The sequence below is a fragment of the Alnus glutinosa genome, chromosome 2 (assembly GCF_958979055.1).
Source record: "Alnus glutinosa chromosome 2, dhAlnGlut1.1, whole genome shotgun sequence".
Taxonomy (NCBI): Eukaryota; Viridiplantae; Streptophyta; class Magnoliopsida; order Fagales; family Betulaceae; genus Alnus; species Alnus glutinosa.
Window position 1 is genome coordinate 25,576,603 of NC_084887.1, and position 27,078 is coordinate 25,603,680.

Here is a 27,078-nt window from a genome sequence, read left to right on the forward strand (position 1 = left end):
GATTCCATCATAATAAGCCAAAATCATACCGCCTTTATTCCTATTCGGTGTATTGCTCGCTCAGGAAATAATTGTCGCAGATTATCAGGATAGAAATTTTTTACAAATTGATTTGTAGAAAATTTCATACAAACCAACTTCTAATATATAGTAACATGTGTCTCTTGCATGTGAGTACAAGTTTTTTTTAATAGCATATGCTTCTCACATGCTTTTTTAATAGCTAAAAGATGATCAACACGTACAAGTCGCTTTTAAATGTTGGGGTTTTTATGAATTTTTTATAAATCAGTTTATAAAAAATTTGTGTCTGATTATCATAAAGAGATCGAAGGGTCCGGCAAGATTTACTCTTAATGTGGATCGATCTCATGAAAGCATACGATTGATCAGTAGAACTGGAGTTTCTATTTCACTGCCTAGCTAACGAGTACGTGTCGGTACGGTGTTCCCCCAAAGTTTGTGAAATGGATTAAAGAATGTATTAATTAATTACTTCCCCTACCTTCTCGGTTGCTTTAAATTGGGATATTAATTAGTGGGATATTTTGACCTAATTATGTTAGCATACCTGCAGATCGAGCTCTCCGTACGTTATATGTATATATATGTACATTCTTCAACACGCATCATCATTGTTAATAGATCGACTTGATAATTAATGGAAAATATACTCAAATTAATTTATAGAGTTTCTTATTCATATAAATATTGTCATCCTCGATCTCACAATTAATCTTCATTTAATTAATCTAAGGGAATATTATTATTGCATAAGTAGTACGTACACCATTAAATTAATTATAAAGTAATATATAAAATAATATTAATGTTTGCAACTTGGGACCCACGTGAGCAAACCTGGCCTTCTTTAACAAATGGACGTAGCTATCATCTTTCCCATTCTTGTTCAGTTGTTCCTCCTCTTTAATTCTCTTTCTCTATCTCTTTCTCTCTCTTTCTCTTTCTCCTACTGAAAGGGACAGAGATCTAGACATTCAATATATAGCCTAGCCTAACAAATCCCTGGCCTCTCAAATAATGCTTGGATTTTCTTTGATTCATTCTAATTGATTCATAAAATGAATTATTAGATTGGTTAACCATATATTAGACAAGCACGCACATGAATCATGATGCATGTTCGAACTTCTCATCAATTGATCATCTTCTGATATCTACTTTTTTTTTTCCTAATCAAAAAATTGTGGCTATTCTACGTAAGCTAACTATAGTAGCATCTGCCCACTGGGTGCTGCACAAGAAGGGCTTAGATGATCATGGAAACCGCAAGCGCTCTCTCAAGTTAGACATGAGCCATAGCTTGACTCAGTTCCACCTAAACATCAATGAAAACCAATGTGGTTTAATTACACTAATCTGGCATAAAGATTCTCATTGCGGAATTCAAACCTATGCCCTAGTGTGTACCTAACCACTTTGAGACTTTTCTTGGAGCCAATGAACCGGCCACCACCCTAGATGGTTTGTTAATCCAATGAATTGCAATATCTAGCTTTTTGGTTTCGTGCAAATTAGGCACTTTTCTTAGTTGTGGTTTCCCCGTCATGATCATGTTAGGAGCTTTAATTTTTTGAGTGCTGGAAATGGCATATATTTCCAAAGCAAGACGGTGTCGTTAATGTGTAATCTTCTTCTATATATAGATAATAGATCGCCCTTAATTTGTGGTGGTCCTAACGCGGTGTTTCTCACAAGCATCCTAGCTAGCTAGCTAGCTAGTCTGCTTTCTTAATGCCTCAGAATTTTTAGACCTATAGGATATAGATAATATGCATGCTGCAGGCTAAGAAAACCTGCAGGACAAGCTTTGTGATAATATTCTCATAATATTTTCTTATATATTACTCTCCTCTAATCATAATAATTATTGCAATATCTCTCTTTTTAAGCATCATGATGTAACAATTGCATGATTGCAATCTTCCCTTTAGTATATAGGTAATTCTGTAATAATATTTTTTTTTTTTTCTAGAATAAACTGCTATTCCCTCTGTAAAAGAATGTAGATACCGTAAGTCAATTCAATCAATGGAAACATTAATTTGCTCTATGCAACTTTTGGATGTTGATTCCGTTGAAACAGTTAATTAGGTCTGAGCCTTCAAAATAGTCAATTTATTCTTTTATTTTTATTATTTTGGTCTTTTGACCGATAGAAACACTAGGGTTCCTATTATTTTGAAATTCATTTCATCACAAAGTTTCTTATCAATCCCCCGCTTAATAGGAAAATAAAGCGACCGAGCCATTTCTATTTTGGCCCTGTAACCAGCCAAATCACTTATCCAATAAACCGGTACTACTGACCCAAAAGCCTAGGGTATAATTCACATGTTACTATGTTTTTAATAAGAATAAAGTTATGTATTACATTTTTATCCCACAAATATCTCGATGTTGCATTCTTAATCAACCCTTAATTTTATTTTATTATTTATTTTTTTAACACAAAGAGTTGGTCGTGACTGTCACATCAACATTGTGAAATAAAAATATAATTTCTAGTACGTCTCTTTTAACAATGGCCAGAATGCAGGTGATATGGGATGCACTTCTATTAGTAGCGATACAGAGTCGAGACTATTTCAAATCTAGAAAATACAAAATATGGCTCATAGATTAGGACGTGCATTAGAGGGGGGAGCTCATGTGATGGCTTACTTGACACCATTTCTGTCTTGTTTTATTGTCAAACAGGACGACCATTTCCGTGAAACAAAGCATGTTTGATTTATTCAAGCTGGACATGGACGAAGCCAAAATGCATGCTATTATAATGGATTGACAATACTTCGCAGAATCTCTCCCAAGAATTAAGTTTGCCTTTAACAATCAATCTCCAATATATGTTGAACATGTTGAATGAGTCAATCTCCAATCTCATGTTGAGTGTAAAATAGATGATTCAATATCCAGATGGTTCTCAATGGGCAGATTCCTCCAAACTAGTTGAAATTTATGTTAAAAGAATATTTTTAGAATTTTCATGCCTTTTGTTTGAACGAAGAAAGCTTAGACATTGAGGACTTGTTTGAGTTCTGGGACTGGGAAAAATTTGGTCTGAGCCACTTCAGTTCTTACTTAGTTTTGAGTTGATCTTTACACAACCTGTGAGAGGAGACCACTGTGGCTTCATGCTGTGCTGAGATAGATCTTGAAGGATATAGGCCTATTCACCATCAATGTCAACATTCCTAATTATTGGTCATTCAATAATTTCAATAATCTCTTAAAAGATGAGTAATATAGATCTGAATTGCAGGCTTCCAAAAAAAACATGCACTCGAGACTTTTTACATCTTGAGGGAGTGTACTAAATGCTGTTACAGCAGCAATCATTTGAGAGGCCTTCCAACTCGAGCAATACTTCAAAAAGTTATATATGTTTAATCTAAGCTCACATATAGTAAAATATACAGTACTTTCCTGTAGTATTAACCAGTTGGATGAAAACAAAGACAGACCATATAGCTCATTGTGGTAGTTCTGAACTTCCAAAATGAGAAGATGAATTATCGATATCACTATCACTCATTAAATCAATTTAATATATTTAACATACAAAATATGCATTTGATTTAGAGATATTTGTCTTTTCTAGTTTTTGTCTGTCTGTCTGTCTTTTTTTGTCTTTTTCTTTTTTTTCAGAAAGAAAAAAGACCATATTACTTCTTTTCAAACAGAAAAAACAAAGAGAGAGAATCTATATCCTGATGTGGATATTTTAAACTACCAAGTAAAAGGGTTCCAACATCATCCATATTTCTGATTACAACACTGCTATGAGAAGGAAATTCCTTTAAGTTGAAATTGATATTAAGTTGCCTGTCAAAATAACTGCTGCACCTCAAAATTAACCACTGCAATCTACATTCTTTTATTCCACGTAATCAAATAGTATCATGTTAATTTTTGCCGACATGGCCCATATCCTATTTTGGTCTTCCTTTTATTTCTAGTTGAACAACAAATCCAATTTCTTCATAATACATGCCAAACTATCTTAGACAAGTTCCGATCATCTTGTTATCAAACATGTTACCTCCAGATTTGACAAATGCACTAATTTTATATCCTATTAGTCTCAAATAGCAACTAATCCGTCTAAAACCTCATATGGTCACTTCACAAAAAGATTGTGTTTCTGTAATTTGAAGCAAGTTGCAAAAAATTTCCTTCAACTTGATGGTTAACACAATCACACACAATCCAAGAGGTGCTTATCTACTTCATCACCCCACCCTAATTCTGTGGGAAGAACCTCTCCAATCTCTCATTCCTTTAAACAACCATGTAAGTAAGATGAGAAAATGATAACATTTTGACTTTCCCATGCCATTAGTTATTGGTATGGATAGTACTATTGCCAAAAGATGCTTCTGTTACTTTTGCAGGTTTGAAATGAGAGTATCTAATAAGATGCTTCAAACAGCCATGGGAATCACAATTACAGCTTTAGCAAAAACAGGTCCCTTATGCTATTCCTTTACTTCAATTACTTACACTAGATAATTTCCTAGACACAATCAAAATTGTGCTTCAAAAGGCAAGGTCATGAAAGTATCATCCAGCATGCTGAAAGCAAGGATCAATATAAATCAAGCATCCCGAAAGATAATGATTAGAATCCTTAAGAATCTTAAATACACTTAATCATATGACAGATTATACCATTTCCTTCTCAAATACAAGTTGACACTAAAATTGCTTATAAATCATCACTATTTGTGATGTATTCCAAAAGCTTGGGTGGGAGGCAACCCTAGGTTAGAATTGCTAAAAAAATTATCCGGAAAACTTAACTATATAGTGTAAAGGGGTGTTATTATCCATAGTTTGGGATATAAATTTGGAAGGTGTTTATAATTCCCCGGCGTTTTCAACAACTAATTTTTCCCTGCTTATCTAATTACAACAATTCAGGTGTTTATCATTACAAGCTAGATAGTGGTAGACTGGTAGTGCATTTCTAGTTACTAAATTAGTAGAAGTGGAAAATGATTGAGCTTTCCTATCATGGTGCAAAATGCAAATTTCATCACTATTTCACAATAAGATGCACTAGTGACAGGAAATGAGAACATATAAAAAGAAAATTTATGAACACAAAATTAAGAGGAAGGCGGGGAAAGAATGAGAAGGAGCTATTAGAATCGTAAAGCCAAAGTCATAAGACAATCAAAGTGAGAGACATACTCAATATTTCTTGGGAAAACCAACATTCCCTTGGATTAGATCACCTATAAGCACAAAAAATATAAGTTCTACAAACCATTATACAATAAAGATTCAAAGCAGAAAAAATTGTAATTATATAGTTTGAAATGACCTATACTAACAGGGCAGTGAAAACAATATTGTGATAGACAAAAGCCATGAGGTGCACCTCATCTAAAATACAGGCAATACACAAATGAGAAAGGATCTCAATCCCGAATACCAAGTTCAACCTCTAGCTCATCGTCATCTTCAAACAGCTTAAGGAGACGGGCATGCTGCTCTTCTCGCTTCTTCCTTTGCCATATCTTGAATAAGAGCACAGAGAAACCAAGAACCGCAACCACACCAAGGCATACAATGGCTACCTTGATCCCTACAGAGCCACTCGAAGTACCATGACTCGCAGCTTTATTTTCATTTTCTGAATTTGATGGGTCACTTGCCAAGCCTTCAGATACACAAATTTTTTAGACATAGTATCGGCAAAACAACTTCAATTTTCAGATCACAATTTCTTTCATGTAACTCCATGTAATTGTAGAGTAGCAGAAGCCCATAAAACTAAGAAAGTCGCATTAACTAGGTGATCGTATCTAGATTGTGCAGTTACGTATTTGGTTGCAAAGAATCATAGACAAAAAAAAAAAAAAAAAAAAAGAGTCTAAAATTTTGAAGCTTGCCCATTGCTGGAACAACTTTTATTGGTTCCCAAAGCAAATTTCATCTAAATCTTTGCCCAGAGAAGCAAGGAATATATTTCAACCCGCTAATTACATAGTATAGTGAGCGAAAAAATAAAAACCTAGAAATTTCAATTCTTCAGTCGAGCATTATCACAAATTTTCCAAAATCCATCCTAATCATTTTCAACAATCCTAACAATAATCCCAAAATTACAAACAAAATAACGGAATGCAGTGCTAAATCCTTATCATCTAGGTGTTTCCCTCCAAGTCCAACGTCAAATTTTCACAAAATCTTTATATACAGTAATTCAACTGAAGCTACAAAATACTGCTTGGCAAAACTTGAGCTGAGACATTCTATCCAGAACAACATAAAATAGAAGAATGCTTTTGCACAATTTTTGAAATTTGGAAAATTGGCTAACAATAATAATCACCCACCCCCAAATCCGCGCGCGCGCGCGCACACACACACATAGAGAGAGAGAGAGAGAGAGAGAGAGAGAAACCTGTAATTAAATGCAGATGGATCAAGCAAAACAGAAACGGGAATCGCAGAGATCTTGGGCTTCCAATTCTAATCATGTCTTCTCGCTCTCTCTCTCTCTCTCTCTCTCTCTCTCTGCGCCTCCCTCTCTACAGGACAAAATTGAAAAATAAAGTGAAATAGGAGGATTCCTAATGGGCGTCCTCACCAAACTGAACTTAATGACTCGACCACGTCAAACAACTGGATCTGTCTATGCAACGGGTCAGCTTTTGCGTCCTCACCAAATTACTACGCATTTTCCTTTTTTTAGCTTTTATTTTTATTTTTCTAAGGCTATTTCATTTGATTTTGGAACCCCATTTCTTGAGAGAGAGAATAAAAAAAGGAAGAGGTAGACCCAGTCTACCTTGATCAACTTAATAACGTACCGACAGTCCGACGGACCACCAACTTTAAGGTCCGTTTGGTACAGATTATTTTATTTCAACTAGAAATCGATTTTCCAGTGTTTGATACATCTAATCCAAGTTTTTAAACTTTTTTAATTGAAATGTGATTTAATTAAAAGTCTAGAGAAATCCCACCATGGGACCAAAAACATAGGATTATAACAACGTCATTAAACAGCTACAAATAGATGAAAAGGGGCCAATTTGTGTCTAACCAAAAAAATTAAAAAAAAAATAGTAAAATCAAAAATTTAGGCTCATCATTAAGAGAAGCCAGTAAAATTACACAAGTCAGGAAGTTATCACTTGAAGCACTTGGCATCCAACAAAGCCTCCCCCTCGAAAGGCTCATAGTCTTCGATCATTTGATTGGCACGCTCTTTCTGAGCTTCATCATTAATGTCAACCTTCTTCCATTCGTACAGCTCCATATCATAACACTCGTCAATAATGAACTGAGGAACTTCTTGTCCACGAAAGAGCCACAGCCCCTTCACCTTGAATGGTGCCTCTGAGCCAATAACCAACATCTTCCCAAATGCGTACTTACGAGCCAAATCCATACGTTGCAGGAAACCACCAACCTTGTTCAAAGTTACAAAGGAGACAGTGTTCTCGTCATTATACTTGTAATCACAGAACCAAAGGGAGTAGCCCTCAGGATCATACATGTCCCAAAACCCTGCAAAAGAAAGCAAAGATGAAGAAACAAGTACCACAACAAGACTACTGACAGAAACAGAGACAACAATGATGTGGAATGCACCTTCATATCAATTTTTTTTAATTCTATTTTATGAAAATTTAATTCGAGAAAAATATATTGATTAAACAGTAGCATGGCTAGAGCCCAGACAGCCACAACGTTTGGGCAAGACACTACTCATGAGTCGTTACATTTATCTTTATATACCGAATATAATGCAAATACAACTAATACACTGAATCAAACAGTTATTTCTCTAGTTTATCAGCATTCAATCAAACCCAATATATTCACTAGTAGCAAGTCCAACTTAGAACTTTAACCAGACAAATTCAAAATCTGACAAACATATACAAACCATACCCAGACTCACATTTGTATACATTTTTTTTATTATAAGTAACTCCCATTTGCATACATGTCTATACTTGCTAAAAAGAAGTTAACAAATCAGTAAGCACGAAAACAGTAGAATCTCATGAAGAAGAAAGGTAAAGCAAAGCAAGATTGAAGAAATCCTGCCAATTTTCAAGTGATATAATTTTTTGGGCAGTAAGATTATGAACAGATAAAAACATGTATGAACCATTCAAGATTCTACTTTGGCACTAATCATACGACAATTTATCATTTCTATTAAGAATTTCTCAACCCACCAAATGACCAAAGTTGAAGCTCCGGATGGGTAATAATTGCAAGACAAAGCCCAAATAGATTTTTATTTTTTTTTCTTTTATCAATACGAAGCCCAAATAAGGTTTAAAACAAACAAAGATCTGAACAGAAATTTGAGTAAGAAAAACAGAAAATAGAAAGAAGAAATATAAAGAAAATTCACACCAGTGTTCAATAATAAACCCTAAATTAGTCCTACAAAAATAATAAGTTTCTAGTAAACACAATGGTATTTTTTTTTTTTTTTGATAAGCAGTTAAAACAATGATGTAGACAGAAAATACTGCAAAGTTGTGCATTGAACAATCCAGAAAATTGGAACTGCGTATCAGAAGATGCATTAAAGTACTTTTTACACCAGCTTATAGCATAAAGGAAAGTGAGATATTGGAAATCACCCAACAATTTCACTGTAATTAATTTATGAAATAGGTACTAGACAAACTTCATGCATCACTATTATTTCCAAAATGAACAACATCCGCAAATTAAAGCATGGGAATGAATCCATTCGCTTGTACTTTTGGGGTGGGTAGCTTATAAGGGATATACCTTTAATTGCAACCTCGCGGAAGTTAGTCTTTGTGTTTGAGTAAAGCCTTTTCCATTCATCCAGAATCATCTTGCTAGGAGGCAAAAGATCAAGAGGATTCTTTGCTTTGGGCTTGGGTGCCTCTTCCTCCTCAACAGCCTCTTCTGCTCTAGATGGTGCTGATTCTTTCTTGACCTCTTTCTTTGGTTCATTTTTCGACTTAGGTTTAGCAGGTTCTTTTGGCTGTGAAGGCTTCTTTGCAGACTGAACAGGTGGAACGGATTCAGTTTGCTTCACCTCACCCAATATCTTTCGGAAATTTGGCTGATTAACCAAGGTCCAGAAGTATCTCTCAACGTGAGGGAACTCAGAGGTAAAACTCTTAGTCAAGATCCGGTTAAACCCCAGAACCAAGTTACAGATCATAATGATATCAGCCAGTGTCACAGAATGTCCGACAAGGTAAGTGTTGGAAGCAAGATGAGTATTCAAGGCATCTAGCGCTCTCTTCAGCGCAGAAATTGCAGCTTCTTCGGCCTTCATGCAGATAAGAGAAAATTATATAAGGAATTATAACTCAATAATTTCCACTAATTCCAGATATACAAAGTAGTTACATACGAAGTAGTTACATATGAAAGAACAGAATAGATAAAAGCAGGGCTTGACTAACCGGTGGAAGGTATACTGCAAAACCAACTCGTGGTATGAACCAGCGCAAAATATTGGCATCAATTTCCAATGATGCAAAATCAATCCACTGTTCAATATGGGCCTGCCGAAAGAAGTGTGCAACATATCAAGAGTGACTCCATCTCAACAAAAGAGCATGACAATATTAGCAAGCATAGTAGCATTATGAGAACTCTAGCAATAGTACAGGTAAAATTTAGCTGCGTGAAATCAGTGCCTATTATTAGAATTAGAGAGTGCAAATCCAAATCCAAAATGTTGTCACTCTGTGCCTGTTTGATTTGGATATTCCAGGGTTTTTTTTTATTTTTTATTTATTTATTGGATAACTAATCATGCCATCTGATTATGATAATACTAGGGGTGTACAAACGGAGCGGTTATAACCGCTTTAAACCGCTAACCGTATAACTGCTTTCAAAGGCGGTTATAGGGTTTGGGGAAAGTGGCTAAAAACCGCTAACCGCCTACTCATATATATATTGTATGTATAAAAAAAATAGTATGGGCTCATTGGTTGGGGTTCATATCTGGTTTTGGATTTGTAATGTTTTGGTTTTGGATTTGTTTGTGTTTGTGTTTTGAATTTGTATTTGTATTTTTCTTTTAATAAATATTTTGGATTTGTATTTAGATTTGTTAATTTTATACCAAAAGACAAAATGTCCAAAAATGATTAGTCTTTTTTGAAAAAATTAAAATTTGCACCAAAATCGGCCCAAAACATAAATTGAAAAGCGGTTTTAAAACCACCAATTATAAACACAATAACCGCTAACCGGCAGTTATAAAAATAACCGCCTCCGCCTAAGTGGTTAGCAGTTGCGGTTGGTAAAATGCAATAACCGCCTAGGCGGTTAGCGGTTTTAGCCAATAACCGCCAATTATAACCGTTTGTACACCTTTAAATAATACTGCCTTTCACTTTAAAAAAAAAAAATTCAATCTTTTAGGTTAACCAAACAGTATGTTGAGATTAAAAAATTAATTTCATGTATTTTTAAGATTTGCAACATACCATATAGACTCCACGTTGAGAAAAACTACACTAGAGTAACCACAAAAAATTTTAAAAGCCTAAAAAAGTCGAATTCCAAATGAAAGCTAAATCAGCATATGCAAATATGGACTTGAGGACATAGAAAGTGACAAATAAATCTTTTAATATCCCCAGACAGCCCTTGTATCACTTACACATTCAATCAATGAAGAACCATAGAGAGGATTATCGGCCTTCAAGCGCGTAACTGCAGCAAGTAATAACCGACTATAAAATTCAAATCTTACCATAACCTTCAAAATAATATAAGGTTAGTTTAAAAGATAGCCTCACCATAGCGTGCAATGGCATTACTCTCAAATACAGGACCATCAGGTGTCTCCAGCACAGGAACCTAAACAAGAAGAGACCCTTTTTAGGAAAACCAGACATAAGAAACATATGGCAGATGAAAGGAATTTTCATCTACTGAAGGAGCCCACCTTTCCAATAGGGTTCATCTTCTGAAACTCAGGAGTTTTGTTTGAAACACCCATCTCAAAATTCTTCGCCAATTCAACATTGACTCCACTGTACGCCGCAACAATAAGTGCCTTGTAAGCATTCTTGTTTGTGTTCCCTGCATGCAGGACCTATAGATGATAAACATCAGTTGTATGTACTTACATCATCCACTTAAGTTTATGATGATGATTACGATCTATCCTCACAACAAATGCTTAAATGAGAGTCATCCCTTCGAATCAAAAACTATGGGTTCTTAATAAATGGCACATGTCCATCAGGTATCAGCTTGATTCAGGTTACCAACAACTTTCATTTTCAAATAAAGGGAAGAGAAATTACGGAGAGAAAATCCACATTTGGCTGTGCATTTTCTCCTTGAAGATAGCCCATTTAATTACAAGGTGTCTACCAATGGAACAGAAGCATAGAAGGGCACTAATCCAATTCAAATCCAAGGATTTTTGAAACGAATCCAATCCCAAAGTTGTCATACAATATCCCCACATTGTCGTCCAAACTTATTGTCTCAACACAAAGATACATTATCACAAAGCTTCAGCACCAACTGTCTCTACACACAGTGGCGGACAATATATAAAGGAATACTTAGGAGGGGAAAGAAAAAGTAAGAAGACCCAATATTTAATCTTGAGATTGAGTTGAAACATCGCCTCTGGAAGTCTATCCTTTTCTCAGCAAACCAACAGAGAGCACAAAACCCAAAATTGACAGAAACGTGAAAAAAAAAAAAAAAAAAAAAAGCCCAATTGAAACGAATTCAACAAAGACTAAATCGTATAATGACGCATACAGATCTAAATGACAACTAAATGTACACTAAAACAGAAATTTGTTTAACAAAAAACAGAGATATAGATGAGAGTGAGACTCTTGAGAACTTACCAGAGCCATGGCTTAGCAGAGATCCTTTGTACTCTTTGATGTGATGAGTGAGAGAGTGAGAGAGAGAGAAAAAAAGGTTAGGGTTTGCGTGGAGGGAAATGTAGGGGCGGTGATGAGTGAGCGATCCAGTCTAGGGTTTACGCTTTACAAAGATGCGGATACGGGTCGTATATTCTCTCAGATATCTATGAGCATGTACGCAATTTGAACGGCCCATTTTGGAATGCCTAGGGATTTACTTGGAAGACTTTCTTGGGCTGACAATGTGTAAAAGCAATTGCGGTTATAATTATTACTTTTAATAGCAACCGTTTTGGGCAGTTATAAATTTTTTGTAAATATAATCACTTCGTTTTAGGTAATTAGTAGGTTTAAAATAACGTCTAGCTATCGGTTATTGAAACTTATAACTGTATCACATAATCATTTTTTTTAGAAGTAGACCTATTTTGATATTTTGTGCATTCTTTGAGCCTCTTTTTAGGGACCATTTTAGATGGTTTTGGGCCTTTATAAATAATTAGAAAGCTTTAAAATGTAGCCAAGTTCAAGAATTTTTTTTTTTATGAATAAATATCAATTTTATTAGACTCAAAACAAAAATCTTATATCGAACGTACCAAAATGACGTCATTTTGTATATGTGTGTGTGTATATATATATAACGGTTATTAACGACCTTTGCCTACTCCTAGAACTGTTAACCGTCCCCATCTTAAGCGATTAGGGGTTTAGCAATTTTTTCTAACCGCTTATAAAAGCGGTTAGTAACCGCCCATGTTTACACTCCTATAACGTACAAACTTCCGTCTTTACAAAGTGTGATAAAAGGATAAGTTCTTTTTAAGAGGGTGCTACTTGTCTTGTAGCATATTCACATGCATCAAGCTCCTCAAGACAATCCATACTCAAGTACTCTATCAAGTACTCTTGAGCAACTTAAATAAACTGAGAGATTTAACAGTTGACAAACTACAAATAAAACTCGGAAAAATTTAAACATTTAACAGATTCCAAGCAAATCTTCCCTCAAAAGCTATTAAAAAATTTATTGTTTTGGAAAAAGCAATTTACAATGTCTTTTCAAATTTTCAAGTAAAGTAATGTCCTTCTCCCATACTAACAGAAAATTACAATGTCCTTTTGTCCTACAAAAGACAAAAATGCCATTTTTTAAAAAAGACAACAAACAAAAAACTCCTAAAATTTGAAGTGAAAAAGAAAGAAAGAAAAGAAGCAACATACGATAGCTGTCGTGGGTTCCCAGTTTTTTTTTTTTTAAAAAAAAAAAATAGAATTTTTTTTTACTAAAGATATTTTTGTCATTTTCAGAATAGATAGAGTACATTGCAATTCTTTGGTTGTTTTTTTGACATGTCTACACAAGAGGAGAAGGGAGGATTCGAACTAGTGACCTTCGCTTCATGAAGTGTGATCCCCAGCCGATTGAGCTACCCCTTAGGATGCAATTCTTGTTAGGATGTGGACAATGGTTCAATTGGTAGTTTATGAGGAAAATGCAAATATTTTGGTAGTTTGGAAAAAGTATGTGTATTTTTTCCTATTGTTTTCATTAGAACAAGTAATAGGGCCAGCAAGTTTTGATGTGACCTCTAAACCTAATACGAATACGACACGAAATTAATGGTTAAAATTTGGTATAAATAAGTCAATCACGGGTTAAGCTGCTTGACCCATGAGTGTCCGCTTGGCCCGTGGGTGTCCACTTGACCCATGAATTATAACATTGCTCCAATCTTCAAGGCACAATGAGTGCGTGCTACGATATTGTTCTGTTTTGGAAGTAGTAATGCCACATCCTACAACCAACTCAGTAGTGCTGACCATTTTTCCTTTGAAAATATCTTAAGAGAACTCATCTTGCAATATTGGCAGACACCTTTCTCCCACCTTCACTTATATAAAAAAAGAGTCAACTTTCAAATATTTTATTTATTTATTTATTTATTACTTTTTATATCCCATCAATTATTTTTTTATTATTCAAACAAAAATACTCACTACAAACCAAAGCTTTCACTTTTTTTATACAAAAAACTTAAAACTTTTTTCTATTTTATATCACATTAATCCTTTCTTATTACTATTCAAAAAATAAAACTCACCTAAAAAATCTTTACCACACACACCAGAAGAGTCCTCACATCTTTGGACCCCTCATTTCCCCCTCCCAAAAAATCCCTAGCATCAACCAATGTGAGTGTGACTCTTAGGAACACGCCATTCATTCTTGCCCCTCATATCTGTCTAACCCAATTTCAGCCGTTCATTCTTCTTTTACCACTTTCTTTGTTTTCTATTCTTCTTTTACCCCTTTTCGCATGTCTTGGTCTTTCATTTTTTGTTCTTCCTTCGAAAACTAGCTCCGGAGCTCCCCCTCCTATCCTTTTTCTTTCTTCCTTCCTTTTTTTTCCTTTTTCTTTTCTTCTTCTTCTTCTTCTTCTTCTTCTTCTTCTTCTTCTTCTTCTTTTTTTTTTTTTTTTTTTTTTTTTTTTTTTTTTTTTTTTCTAATCTATCACATACTCCTTAGTTCCATATTTGAAACCCTAGATTCATTCCTCCTAAATTTTCTCTCTCTTTTTTTTTTTTTTTTTTTCCTTTTTACATACAATCTGGTCCTCTTAGTGCATTCACAAGAGTAACCCTAAAATTGTTTTTGTTCCCTATATATAGGAAAAATCTATATATATATATATATATAAACGGGCTTACAACAGATTCTTCTTAAAGACTAAAAATACTACAATTCTACCAAATGCATATTAAAATGAAAAAAGAAAAAAGAAAAAAAAAGACGACACTCTCTCCCCTATCACAACTTCCTATACACTTTTATCCTCTTCTACAAGCAAGTCTCTGTTCGTCACTTCGTCCTTTCTTCAATCAATCTTCACACACTTTTATCCTCTTCTGCACGGTATTTGCGAAAGAGAAGATACTAAATAGAGCGAAAGAATGAGATTGAGAGAGACGATGAACGTATTGTTCAGGCCGACAGAGAGATTATAGCACGATGGTTACGCCACCATCGTTGTGCATTGGGCAAGGTGGGAACAACTATATTCTCTTCGAGATACCTTCCAGTCCTATCGCCACCAACACCTCCCTCTCTCACGCTCTCATCCGCTCTTCATCTCTCTCTCTCTATAGACCATGGCTAGTGAAGAAATGAAATGGAAGGGCTCGAGAATATAGAAGGGTTTTACTACATCTGGCTTAACATGATGTTCAGAAGGGGGAAACATAAGGGATGTGAGGCTTGGGTTTTCTGCATCTTGGGTTCTTGCGTGTGACGGAGAGAGAGAGAGAGAGAAAGAGAAGAAGAAGAAGAAGAAGAAGAAGAAGAAGAAGACGATGAAGAGAAAAGAAAAGAAGAAGAAAATAATAATTAAAAAAAAAAACAAAACAAAAGTAAAAAGTTTAAAAAAAAAAAAGAAAGTATTTTTATGTTATAGGAAAAGATAAAAGGAAGCTGTAGTTGGATGTTGTTTGATAGGGAAGCAAAAAATAGTTTTATTCCCTATATTTAGGGAAAATCGTTAGGTAGCTACTGGAAATGCTCTTATACCTCATTATCCCTTCGCCTGTTTTGACAAGTTCAACTCCAAGTTGAAGTCTCCGGCCTTTTATGGGCATACGTTTCATCAAACCGTTCATGGGCATGAAAGACCATCTTATCCAATGGTGGTAAAAAAAAAAAAAATCAAACGTGTCTAGCGGATGGTATCTTGTCAACCCTTTATTTAAATGGGTTGTGTCAGAATTTACAATTAACAGGTATACACAAACCCAACACACCAATCCGTTTTATCATCCCTAACAAGTAACAACAAAATTTTGGTAATAGGAAAAAAGGATAGTTGGCCAGGTAAATGGGGTTTTTAAAAGGGAGACAATAGAGTTGGGTCAAATTAGAGTAATTTTAAATGTCATATAAGTGTCCATCAAAAAATTAGGTAGCTTTTAAAATCACCATTGAGCGTGTGATTGATCAAATACGAGTAATTCTAGGAGTACATTAAGTGTCCATCAAATGTTCATCAAAAAATGAGATGCTTTTTAAAATCACGATTTGATCAATCACACACCCAATGATAATTTTAAAACCCACCTCATTTTTTTATGGACACTTAATTTACTCTTATAATTACTCATCAAATAATAATTTTGATCCAATTGTGATTTTAAATATTGAGCTACACGTGTTAAATGTATTTAGAACATGTGTTAATTTAGCTGTATTTAGTTAGTTGATTGTTAGTTTACTTCTCTAGCAAGTTAGACATTAGCCTTAGTTAGTCTTTCTTTTCTGCAGAATTTGCAGCATGTATAAATACTATTTTGTAAAGCTTCTTCATTCATTCAATGCAATTGAGCAAATCCCAAATATTCTCCGTTTTCATTTCGGATATGGTATCAAAGCATATCTAAACCCTAGTTCTTTCGCTCTCTCAATCGTTTGATCTCAATCATCTGATTTCATATTTTTTTTTTCTTTCATAATCTGGTTTCATATTGTTCATGGAATCCAATTCTTCGAATTCAACAATCTCTACAATGGATTCTAATTATTGTATCTTTACCATGGTGACATCCCTGGTTCAATCCTTGCTACTCAATTGCTCACTGGCGACAACTATTATACATGGAGTCAATCAATGTTCATGGCCTTGATTGCCAAGAACAAACTCCAATTCATCAATGGCGACTTGCCGAGACTTCATTCTCCTGATCCAGATTTTTTCTCATGGACTTGGTGCAACAATATGGTATTGTCATGGATTATTAATTCCATTTCCAAAGAGATTGCAGCAAGCGTTATTTCCATTGATTCTGGGAAAATCATGTGGAATGATCTTCGTAATTGTTTCTCACAATAGAATGGACCTCGAATCTTTCAAATCCAGAAGGCAATCTCTGTCATGACTCAAGATAATCAATCGGTAAGCAGTTATTTCACTGCTCTCAAAAGCTTATGGGATGAATTACTTATCTATCGTCCCTTACTAGTTTGTCATTGTGGCAAATGTTCCTGTGGTGTTCTGAAAACTCTCAACGAGTATCATCACCAGGAATATGTTCTTCAGTTCCTCATGGGACTGAATGAGTCATTTTCTCATGTAAAAGGACAAATCTTTTTAATGGATCCTCTTCCACCCATTGACAAGGTTTTCTCCTTAGTCGTTCAACATGAACGCCAAAGTGAGATTTCTGACTCACTTAGCACAATGCATCCACCTTGTTGACTAAAGGTCCATCTGCTTCATCATCTTCATTTACTCAACCTGCTGTTATGAATTCTTCTAACCCTCGATGTGGCAAACCAAGTGCCAATCGAAAGGATCGACCTACCTGTACACACTATGGTGTTTATGGTCACACAATGGAGAAGTGTTATGGGCTACACGGTTTCCCTCCTAGTTTCAAGTTCACCAAGGGTAAATCTGCTACCGAACAATTTTCAACCAATCAAGTTTCTGAGATAGAAACATCCTCTGCCACAATACCTCTCATTCAAGAGTAGATTCAACAATTATTTGCTATGATCAAATCCAACAATCCGGATGTGGTTTCCTCCGTAAATCAGGTTGGAGTGCCTCAAAATCGACTTGTTGCTAACATGTTATGTACTGCTTTCAATCCTTATGATTCCTTAAACAATCGTTTTCATCATTATGTTCTCTCTTCTATCTCTTCTTTTCAAACTGCTTCAAAACTTGTCAATCATCCGTGGATCATAGACATGGGTGCTACTGATCACATGGTTTGTTCTATCTCCTTTTTTACAACCATAATATCTACTATTTCCAAGTTTGTCAAGCTCCCCAATGGATAATTTGTTTCAGTAACACATATTGGTACAGTTAGAATTTCTGCTTCTCTGATTCTAACCAATGTTCTGTGTGTTCCTGCTTTTTCATTCAATCTTATATCAGCAAGTAAACTCACAAAATTCTCTTCTTGTTATCTTATTTTTCTTGTTGATTTTTGCTTCATTCAGAACCTGTTGACATGGAGAATGGAGTGCGTAGAGAAAGTGGCGGCCTATTCCACCTGCTCAATAGACCTGTTTTTTCTCCTATCTCCTCTGTTCCTTTAGCTCAAAGTGTTTCTGTTAAAAATATTTCTTCTGATGTATGGCATTTTTCGTTTAGGACATTGTCCAATTCTAGAATAAAGCTACTTAGTCAATATGACTCTAGCATTACTGTTGATTCCAATAATTGTTGTACAATTTGTCCTTTGGCTAAGCAACATCGCTTGCCATTTCCTGTAAGTCATTCACTATCCAATAAAATTTTCAATTTACTTCATTGTGACTAAGGATGTAAACGAGTTGAGCTACTCGTGAGCTTACTCGAGATTGGCTCGTATAAACTCGACTCGTGCTCGAATCGATTATCAAATAAGCTATTCGTGAACATGAAATCAAACTCAATTATTAAACGATGCAAACTCGTATAAACTTGGCTCGACTTGATTAAAACTCGTAAACTCACTCGTATAAGGATCGACTAATTTATTAAGGCTCAACTCGTGTGTATATATATATTAATTTGTTAATATATAACTTATTTTTATAATATAGTATATTAATAAACAATATTTTGTATGTAAGCATAAATTAAGTAACAAATTCATACTAATACAATGATTGAGTGTTTGGATGGTAAATTGATTCATATAATCCCAAATTAAGTAATTAGGATTAGAGTCACCAATCTGTTAATTATAATCACAAATTAAGTATTATCATTACAATTTAGATCATGTGCTTATATGATCTAAAATTGTTCCATATAATCGTTAGATATGATCATATGATCTAAGTATTATCATTAGATACATAGGATCATTTGATTATTGATAAGTCTTGAATTATTCGATTCAAGACCCCTTAAATTGCATTTGTTAGACCTAGTTTGTGTTGTACATATAACGTTTTGTTGTAGTTTCGGTTTATGTCTTATTTTCAGGTCTTAGTTGAAATCTAGTTCAAAACACTTGAATTAAACCTGAAAATACATCAAGGGCAATTTGGTCATTTCCAAAGTTCGAGGCTGATCCTAAAAAGATGAAAAAATCGTCCAAGGCATTTCGATCGATCGATTATTTGTACAGCTAATAATTCGATCAATCGACTTTCTGTCGACTCAACTTTGATCGATCCAGATGAGATCGATCGATTCTCAAAGCACAAAATTTTCGATCGATCGACTTCGCATCTTTCAGAAGGTCAAGATATTTCCAAAATTTTGTGCTCTGAGAATCGATCGATCGCATCTGGATCGATCAAAGTTGAGTTGACAGAAAGTCGATTGATCGAATTATTAGCTGTACAAATAATCGATCGATCGAAATGCCTTGGACGATTTTTTCATCTTTTCAGGATCAGCCTCGAACTCTGGAAATGACCAAATTGCCCTTGATGTATTTTCAGGTTTAATTCAAGTGTTTTGAACTAGATTTCAACTAAGACCTGAAAATAAGACATAAACCGAAACTACAACAAAACGTTATATGTACAACACAAACTAGGTCTAACAAAAGCAATTTAAGGGGTCTTGAATCGAATAATTTAAGACTTATAAATTATATAATAATTATCATTGTTAATGTTATTAACACAATATATGATAATTAATATTTATATTGACTATTGTTACAATTTTCTATCATTATATTTTTTTCTTTGACATAATTTTATATCATTAGATACTTAAGAATCATTAGATCACATTTTATAATTCAAAATCAAATGATAATACTTTTTTGTTCGAGATCATATGATACGATCATTAGTTATATATTAAGTATGTAACTATATAGATTTCGTATCTAGATTATGAGTAGGTATATAAATTATGAATTGTTTGAATCATAATTTATAAATGTATAATTAGAAAATTAGTTATAGGTTTGAGTTCATATAATCACATTATAATAAATATATGTTTATATAATTACAAATTAAGCTATGAATATTAAACAATTAAGTAGGTGCTAAAAGCAACCTAATCAAATATAATTCAACTAATTTGATCACTTGGGAAGGGGAAAAATGTATTTTAAAATTAAAAGTCTAAGTTCATAAGAAGATCAAATACAAATTTAATGTATTATTGATTTCAAATATTATTTGATATTAAATTGCAATCTTAGAATTATGAAGGATCTTGGTAATTGAAAATATGGGAATAGGATTGACCAAATACACCTAATAAATAAAGATTTTATTCTTTCAAATAAAATTTTAAATTTTTTATTAAAGATTTTACAATCAAACTTTCCTTAATTATCTTAAAGAATCTTTTTTTTTTTTTTTTTTTTTTGAAAATTCTATTTTCCATAGTTACATGATCTCATTCACTCTTGATTTTTTTAAATCGCAAGACAAAACCAAAAGGAAAATAATTTTTTTTTTTTAACAAAACAATCTAAGTTTAATCTCACTCAAATCTCTCTCAAAATTCTCTTATAATCAGCTAGCCCTTTGTTTTGCCAAATTCTTCCCTCCAAAAGTCACACGCATTAGGCATTAAAATTTTGAAAAATTATTCTTAATTTCTTTAAAAAATCTCATTAGTTAAAGACTTAAACCTAAAACACCATTATTTCATTGCATTGAACACATTCCCTAAATTTGATTTAACCAAAATAAATACAATGTATCAAATATTTGATGATATTAAATTGAAATTTTAGAATTATAAAGGATCTTGGCAAATGCAAATAAGGTAATTGTATTGACCAAATCCACCTAATAAAAAAAATTAATTCTCTCTTAAAATTTTCACTCAAATCTCTCTCAAGATTCTCCTATTTTTTGGCCGTTCCTTAATTTTGCAAAAATCCCCCCTCCAAAAGTCACGGACCATTTGAAAATTAAACCAAAATTAAAATTTTGAAAATTTATTTAAAAAATTACATTAATTAAAAACCTAAAACCTAAAAGACGAATCCACCTAATAAACAACAACTCACCCCCCCAACAGATTCCAAACTTTATAGCTTTATTACAAGCTCAACAGCTCAACTACAAATATTTTTACAAGATTGGCTTAAATATGGGGATCAGAATACAAAAATTTTCCATGCTTGTGCTACCCAGAGAAACCGGCGAAAACAGATTTCCAAAATTGTAGACAAGGATGGAAGAACTTGTAGCTCTCAAGCTGATATTGAGGCAGCCTTTACTCACTACTTTCATGACTTATTTACGGTTGGGACTAACTTGGAGGTGGAATGAAGTTTGGCTGCTCTGGAAAAAAAAGTCACTCCTCAGATGAATGCTAGGCTGCTGGTTGCTTTTACTGTGGAGGAAATTACCCAAGCTTTGAACCAGATGGCTCCCCTGAAGGCTCCTGGCCCTTATGGCTTCCCAACTGCCTTTTTCAGCAGAACTGGCACATTGTCCAACCGGAGGTATGTGGTGCTATTCTACATTTTCTAAACACAGGGATGCTAGAGGCTTCTATTAATAGAACCTTTATAGCACTTATCCCAAAAAAGCTCTCCCCTGATAATGTAACTGATTTTAGGCCTATAAGCCTGTGTAATGTCATCTATAAACTCATCTCCAAAGTTTTGGCAAATAGGCTTAAAACAGTATTGCCTAGCATTATTTCTCCTATGCAAAGTGCTTTTATTCCAGGCCATTTAATCACTGACAATGTTTTAGTGGTCTATGAGATTATGCATTCAATGCAGAAATGCATGTGGAGTAAAACTGGTTTTATGGGGCTCAAACTCGACATAAGTAAGGCTATGTTAAGAATGTTTCGATACCAAATGGGTTCAGCTTATCATGACTTGTGTGAGATCGGTGCAATATTCAATCTTAGTCAATGGCACACTAGTTGGAGATATTCGGCCTACAAGGGGTATTCGCCAGGGTGATCCGATTTCTCCATACTTTTTTTTGATTTGTGCTGAGGTGATTAGTTCTTTATTATCACAGACAGAGCAAAAAGGTATTATTACAGGGGTACCATCCTCCCCAAAAGGGCCAAAAATCAGTCATCTCTTCTTTGTCAATGACAATATCCTCTTTTGCAAATCCAATTCAGTGGAATTGTGCCGGTAGCTGAGACTTTTGGGGATTTATAGGCAGGTTCTGGTCAAAAACTTAATTTGCAAAAAACCTCAATTTTCTTTAGTCGAAATACCAGACACTCTTGAAGGGAAGAGATCCTCAGGTTAGCTGGGTTGATAGAAGCTCACAGGATTGACACCTACTTGGGGTTGCCTGCCTTGGTTGGTAAGTCAAAAACACAAGTCTTCAATAGCATCAAGGAAAAGGTGGGGCAAAAACTCACAAACTGGAAAGTCAAATTCCTTTCCTAAGCTGGCAAAGAAGTATTATTGAAAGCGGTAGCCCAGGAAGTCCCCACATATAGCATGAGTGTATTCATGTTGTCGACTACTTTATGTAAGGACCTTAATCGTTTGATGCAGCAATTTTGTTGGAGTCATATGGCTAATACCTCACGAATTCACTGGATGAGCTGGGCTAAGATGGGACGATCCAAACTCCAATGAGGTTTGGGGTTCAGGGATCTAACATGTTTTAACAAGGCTTTACTGGCAAAACAAGGTCGGAGACTTCTTCAAAATCCATCATCATTGTTGGGCAGAATCCTCAAAGCAAAGTATTTCCCAAGGACTTCTTTTATGGAGGCTCCCCTGGGGAATAAACCTTCCTATGCATGGATAAGTATTCTTTCGGCTAGAGATTTGTTACAGTAAGGCCTTGTTTGGAGAGTTGGCGATGGATCCAAGATCAATATATGGGGGGATAGGTGGCTTCCCACTCCAACTTCCCATATGATCCAATCCCCACAGTCCCACCAACTAGGGGATACTTGGGTAGCAACACTAATCGACAGGGAAACCAAGATGTGGAACATGTCTCTATTACAGGAATGTTTCAATCCAGAAGAGGCTAAAGTGATTGCTGCAATACCTCTCAGTCCAAGCCTACCACCGGATCGCCTTGTTTGGTTAGGCACTTAAAATGGGATTTTTTTTCGGTAAGGAGCGCATACCATCTTGGCATGGAATTGCAAGAACGAGACCGAGGACAATCGTCGACAGTTAAGAAGGAATCTGAGGTGTGGCGGTCCCTATGGAATCTCTCTGTTCCTAACCCAGTTAAAATTTTCATGTGGCGTGCTTGCAGCAACATCCTTCCTACCAAGCAGAATCTGTTTAAACGACAGGTGGTAGAGGATGATAGATGTCCCTGGTGTAGGCAAGAGGAGGAAACGATTGTTCATGCTCTGTGGTCCTGTCCAGCTGCACAGGATGTGTGGAGTGCTGGCTAATCAATTTTCCAAAAGCGTGCTTTTATTAACCTTTCCTTTATAGAAATTTTCATAGCATGTCTCAACCGTTTTGGCCAAGACCAGATGGATTTTTTTGCTGTTTTAGCTAGGAGAGTCTGGTTCTGTCGAAATGTCATGCTTTTTTAGGGCACTATTGAAGATCCAAATAATACACATGCAGCTGCGGTGTCTAATGTTGATGAATTCAAGAGATGTATGCAACAGGATGAACCGATTTCGAGTCCAATGTTGGGAGATGCACAGATGCCTAGTTTTTGGAAACCCCCTCCACCAGGTGTTATTAAGATAAATTTTGATGCAGCCATGAATAAACAGGCCGGTTTCTTGGGCATTGGCATTGTGGCAAGAGACTGTATGGGTAATCTTTTGGGGGCAAAACGACTGACAGTGAGACTGGCCACTAACTCTCATATAGCAGAATTTATGGCAGCATCCCATGCAGTTATTTTCACTAGGGAAGTGGGTTTCTTTGATGTGATCTTTGAAGGTGATGCCATGAAGGTTATCAAGGAAGTGAAGTCTAGCCCGCCTTATTATTCCTGAGTTGGCCATTTCTTTAAGGGTATTCACCAGGATTTGATTTACTTCAGAACTTATTCTTTCGTCCATGTGTCAAGAGTTTTCAACGAAGCAGCTCATGTTCTTGCAAAATCTGCTGCTGCTACTCTTTTAGATGATGTATGGTTATAAGATATTCCTTTCTGTATTCATGAGATTGTTACTAGGGAACAACAAGTCCCTAGATCCTAAATTATTGTATGTTGGGATCAGTTTTTTATGATTAATGGGGATGCAGAGCTCTTTTTTGTTCAAAAAAGAAAAGAAAAGCCAACTATTATTACATATATTTCCAGATGCTTCTGAGATACACTAGTCCAGTTGTTGAACACAACCACACGTTTCTCCATCTGATCGCACTGCCCGAGGTTAGCTTTCACACATCTCAACACTTTGAAAATTTTAATGTACTCGCAAGTGCACGAATCGTTTGCAATATAGCGTTTTGCAAGTGCGAGGTCGATCCCACAGGGAATTGAGTTGCGAAAATTAATCTCTATTCAAACTAATAATATTTTAACCTAGTTCCAAATTTAGGGGTTTTTGATAAAATAAAACATAAACAAAATTAATGAAAATAAAAGGTTCTAAGGTTTTGGAATCCACACCCACCAAATCATAGCAACCTAATCTCATGCTCATCTATACCATTTGAAGTTCTCATCATACAAATCTTATGTTTGTTCTACTTTTGCTTCAAAAATTGTTTAAATCATTCAATGAATCCATTTTTCTACAAATCTAGGGTTGGCAATTCGGGTCGGCGGGTCGGGTTCGTGTCGACCCGACTAACCCGATTACACAATCGGGTTCAACACAAACCCGACCCGATTATTAATCGGGTTGAGTTGCAGAACCCGAACACGACCCACTTCCCATCAGTGTTACCCGAACACGACCCGGGTAACACGATTCACTGATTCAGGAATTTCAGGCTTTCAGCCGCTAGGTCTGGGACTCTGGGTCTTCCTTCTTCATTGCCGACTCGCTGATGCTGTTACCATCAAGGCTCAAGCGCTGGGTCTTCCGTCTTCGTCGCTGTTACCATCAAGTGCTGGGTCTTCCGTCTTCGTCTCCGTCCTCATCCTCTCCAAGTCCTTCTTTTTCCCCTTCAGCTTCTCCCTAACCCTCCTCATCTCCATTGCTCTCTTCGACTCCTTCAGCCTCATCAGCCCCAACATGAAATCTGGCACACTCGCCCAGAATATTGTGGGTTCACTGGGTTGTCAATCAAATTAATAGACAACCTAGTGAACCCACAATATTTTCCTTTAAAGTTTAAACACCATTCGGTTAGAGGCTTAGAGCTTCTTCAACCAACCAAATAACCAATCAAACCTAAATCAGTAAATCTCAAAAGGAAACCAAAGTTACCAAACCAACACCCATACCTTGAGGAGGAACTGAAAAGTTTGGCGTAGAAAGAGCCAAAGAGGGGGAAAAGGCCGAATGGTTGGCAGTCGCGCCGGTCGGGCGTGCGGAGTGCGGTGGGCGAGCTGGCGGAGTGCGGGCCGGCGGGAGACGGGCTACTAGGCTAGGGTTCCACCGTTTCGAACTTTCGGCCCTTTCTCTGTTTCTCACTTCTCGAATCTCACTTCTCACTGTTCTCAGTTCTCACTTCTCAAAAATCAGAAGAATATCAGAGATTCAGATTATCAGTGATTCAGTTTTGAGTTTTCTGACTTTTCTCAATTCTCACTTTTCTGAACTTTTTGATTTCAGGTTAGTCGGGTTAGCCGGGTTAGTCGGGTTAGCGTGTTAGACTGTTAGTGTTAGAGTTAGACTAGTTTTTTTTTTTTTTTAACTTAACCGGGTCACAATCGTGTCACACGGGTCAACCCGCGGGTTGACCCATGTGACACGATTACAATCGGGTCATAATCGGGTTGACCCGATTATGACCCGAACCCGATTACAGTAAACCCTAACCCTATTTTCCCGTGTCGTGTTCGTGTCGGGTTCGTGGGTCGTGTCAAAAATTGCTAACCCTATACAAAATCATAAAAGATATCTAGTTTTAACTAAATCATCAAATGTATCCATAGAATGAAACACAATGAATATCCAACGTAAATGAAAACCCAAGCCATCAATTTAATGAAACCATATCAAATCATCACTTGTATCCGAAAATCACAAGAGATATTCAATAATAATCTCAAAAATCGGAGTAGAACAATGAGAAATCAAAGCCCATAAACTCAAATAGCATAAACAAGCAATGAAACTCAGTTTCTATTCAATGGTGAGGTCTCATCCTCAACCCTAGACGGAATTTCAGTTACACATAACTAAGGAAAGCATAAATAAACTACAAGAATGTATTAAAATCAAAGAAAACTTACAAAGGAAGGATGTTCTAGGTGAAAATCACCCAAGAACCCTAAACTAGAGCAAAATCGGCTCCTGGGGCATCCAAACGGTCTCTGCCGCGGCTCCTCATATTGATAAAATGAGAAAAAGACGTATTTATAGAGTTAGATAGGGTTTATGTCCCGCAAAAATTCGATCGATCGATTTTAAAATCGATTGATCTACTTAATATTCGATCGATCTACTTTTTCAGCACTTCCAAAAATCCAGCTTTTCTATGTATTTTTGCCTTGAAAATTGTCATTTTTCTCTTATTGTCCTGCAAAACGCAAAAACACTAAAACTAACCAAAACATCAGAAAGTAACAAAGCTAAGGGTTTAACTAATGTAAATTAAGGTGTCCAAATATACACTTTTCGGCACTCATCACACTTCACATCACGCACGCCTAACGTCTCTGCCTCACTGCCATGACTAATTTCACAAGTCTCCAAATTCAACCCTCAAGGTTTCTTGTTCCAAAAAAAAAAAACCCCAACGTCTCTCCAACGCATCTCTTCTCTGCAACTTGCCGCATACTCCATTTCCTCATTCTTCGCCTTTCTTCCTCTACCTCTTACAAAACATCAAGCAAAGGTCTTGTTCTCAGTCGTTCCGTGGGCCGCCGTCTTCGGCCTTTGGAATGTTTCGGCTTTGGGTATAACGTGGTTAGGTGAGAGATTCAAGGGGCTGAAGGGGCGGTGCTAGGCACGTCACTGGCCATCGCAGTAGTCTCCGACCAAAGAGCACGTCGGGGAAGCCATCACACGCAATTCCTGACCTTTAGGCGGTGAACTCGTACTGTTTGGGTGCCAGCCGTTTTTGTTGCTTAAACTGATCGAGCTGAGTCGAGCCAATTACTCGAGCTCGTGCTCGTCTAATAGGTGAGCTTGAGCTCGATCTCCCACAAAGT

At 35.8% G+C, this 27,078-nt stretch overlaps 3 protein-coding genes across 3 annotated transcripts; 1 reads left to right on the top strand and 2 right to left on the bottom strand.

The window, feature by feature from the left end:
• Positions 1 to 5,194: 5,194 nt before the first annotated feature.
• LOC133861982 (uncharacterized) lies at positions 5,195 to 6,701 on the bottom strand. The gene is made up of 2 exons (XM_062297814.1): positions 6,440 to 6,701; positions 5,195 to 5,692 (listed from the first exon to the last, which is right to left on the bottom strand). Exons 1-2 carry the CDS (start codon positions 6,513 to 6,515, stop codon positions 5,451 to 5,453), a joined length of 318 nt encoding a protein of 105 aa, XP_062153798.1. The 5' UTR covers positions 6,516 to 6,701; the 3' UTR covers positions 5,195 to 5,450.
• Positions 6,702 to 6,990: 289 nt separating this feature from the next.
• Positions 6,991 to 12,098, bottom strand: LOC133861981 (elongation factor 1-gamma-like). The gene is made up of 7 exons (XM_062297813.1): positions 11,886 to 12,098; positions 10,958 to 11,107; positions 10,809 to 10,869; positions 10,670 to 10,722; positions 9,456 to 9,557; positions 8,803 to 9,319; positions 6,991 to 7,551 (listed from the first exon to the last, which is right to left on the bottom strand). The coding sequence occupies exons 1-7, from the start codon at positions 11,892 to 11,894 to the stop codon at positions 7,172 to 7,174; spliced, it is 1,272 nt and encodes a 423-aa protein (XP_062153797.1). The 5' UTR covers positions 11,895 to 12,098; the 3' UTR covers positions 6,991 to 7,171.
• Positions 12,099 to 22,963: 10,865 nt separating this feature from the next.
• LOC133860414 (uncharacterized) lies at positions 22,964 to 23,797 on the top strand. Its single transcript, XM_062296028.1, has 2 exons — positions 22,964 to 23,215; positions 23,381 to 23,797. The coding sequence occupies exons 1-2, from the start codon at positions 22,964 to 22,966 to the stop codon at positions 23,795 to 23,797; spliced, it is 669 nt and encodes a 222-aa protein (XP_062152012.1).
• The last annotated feature ends 3,281 nt before the right edge of the window (positions 23,798 to 27,078 follow it).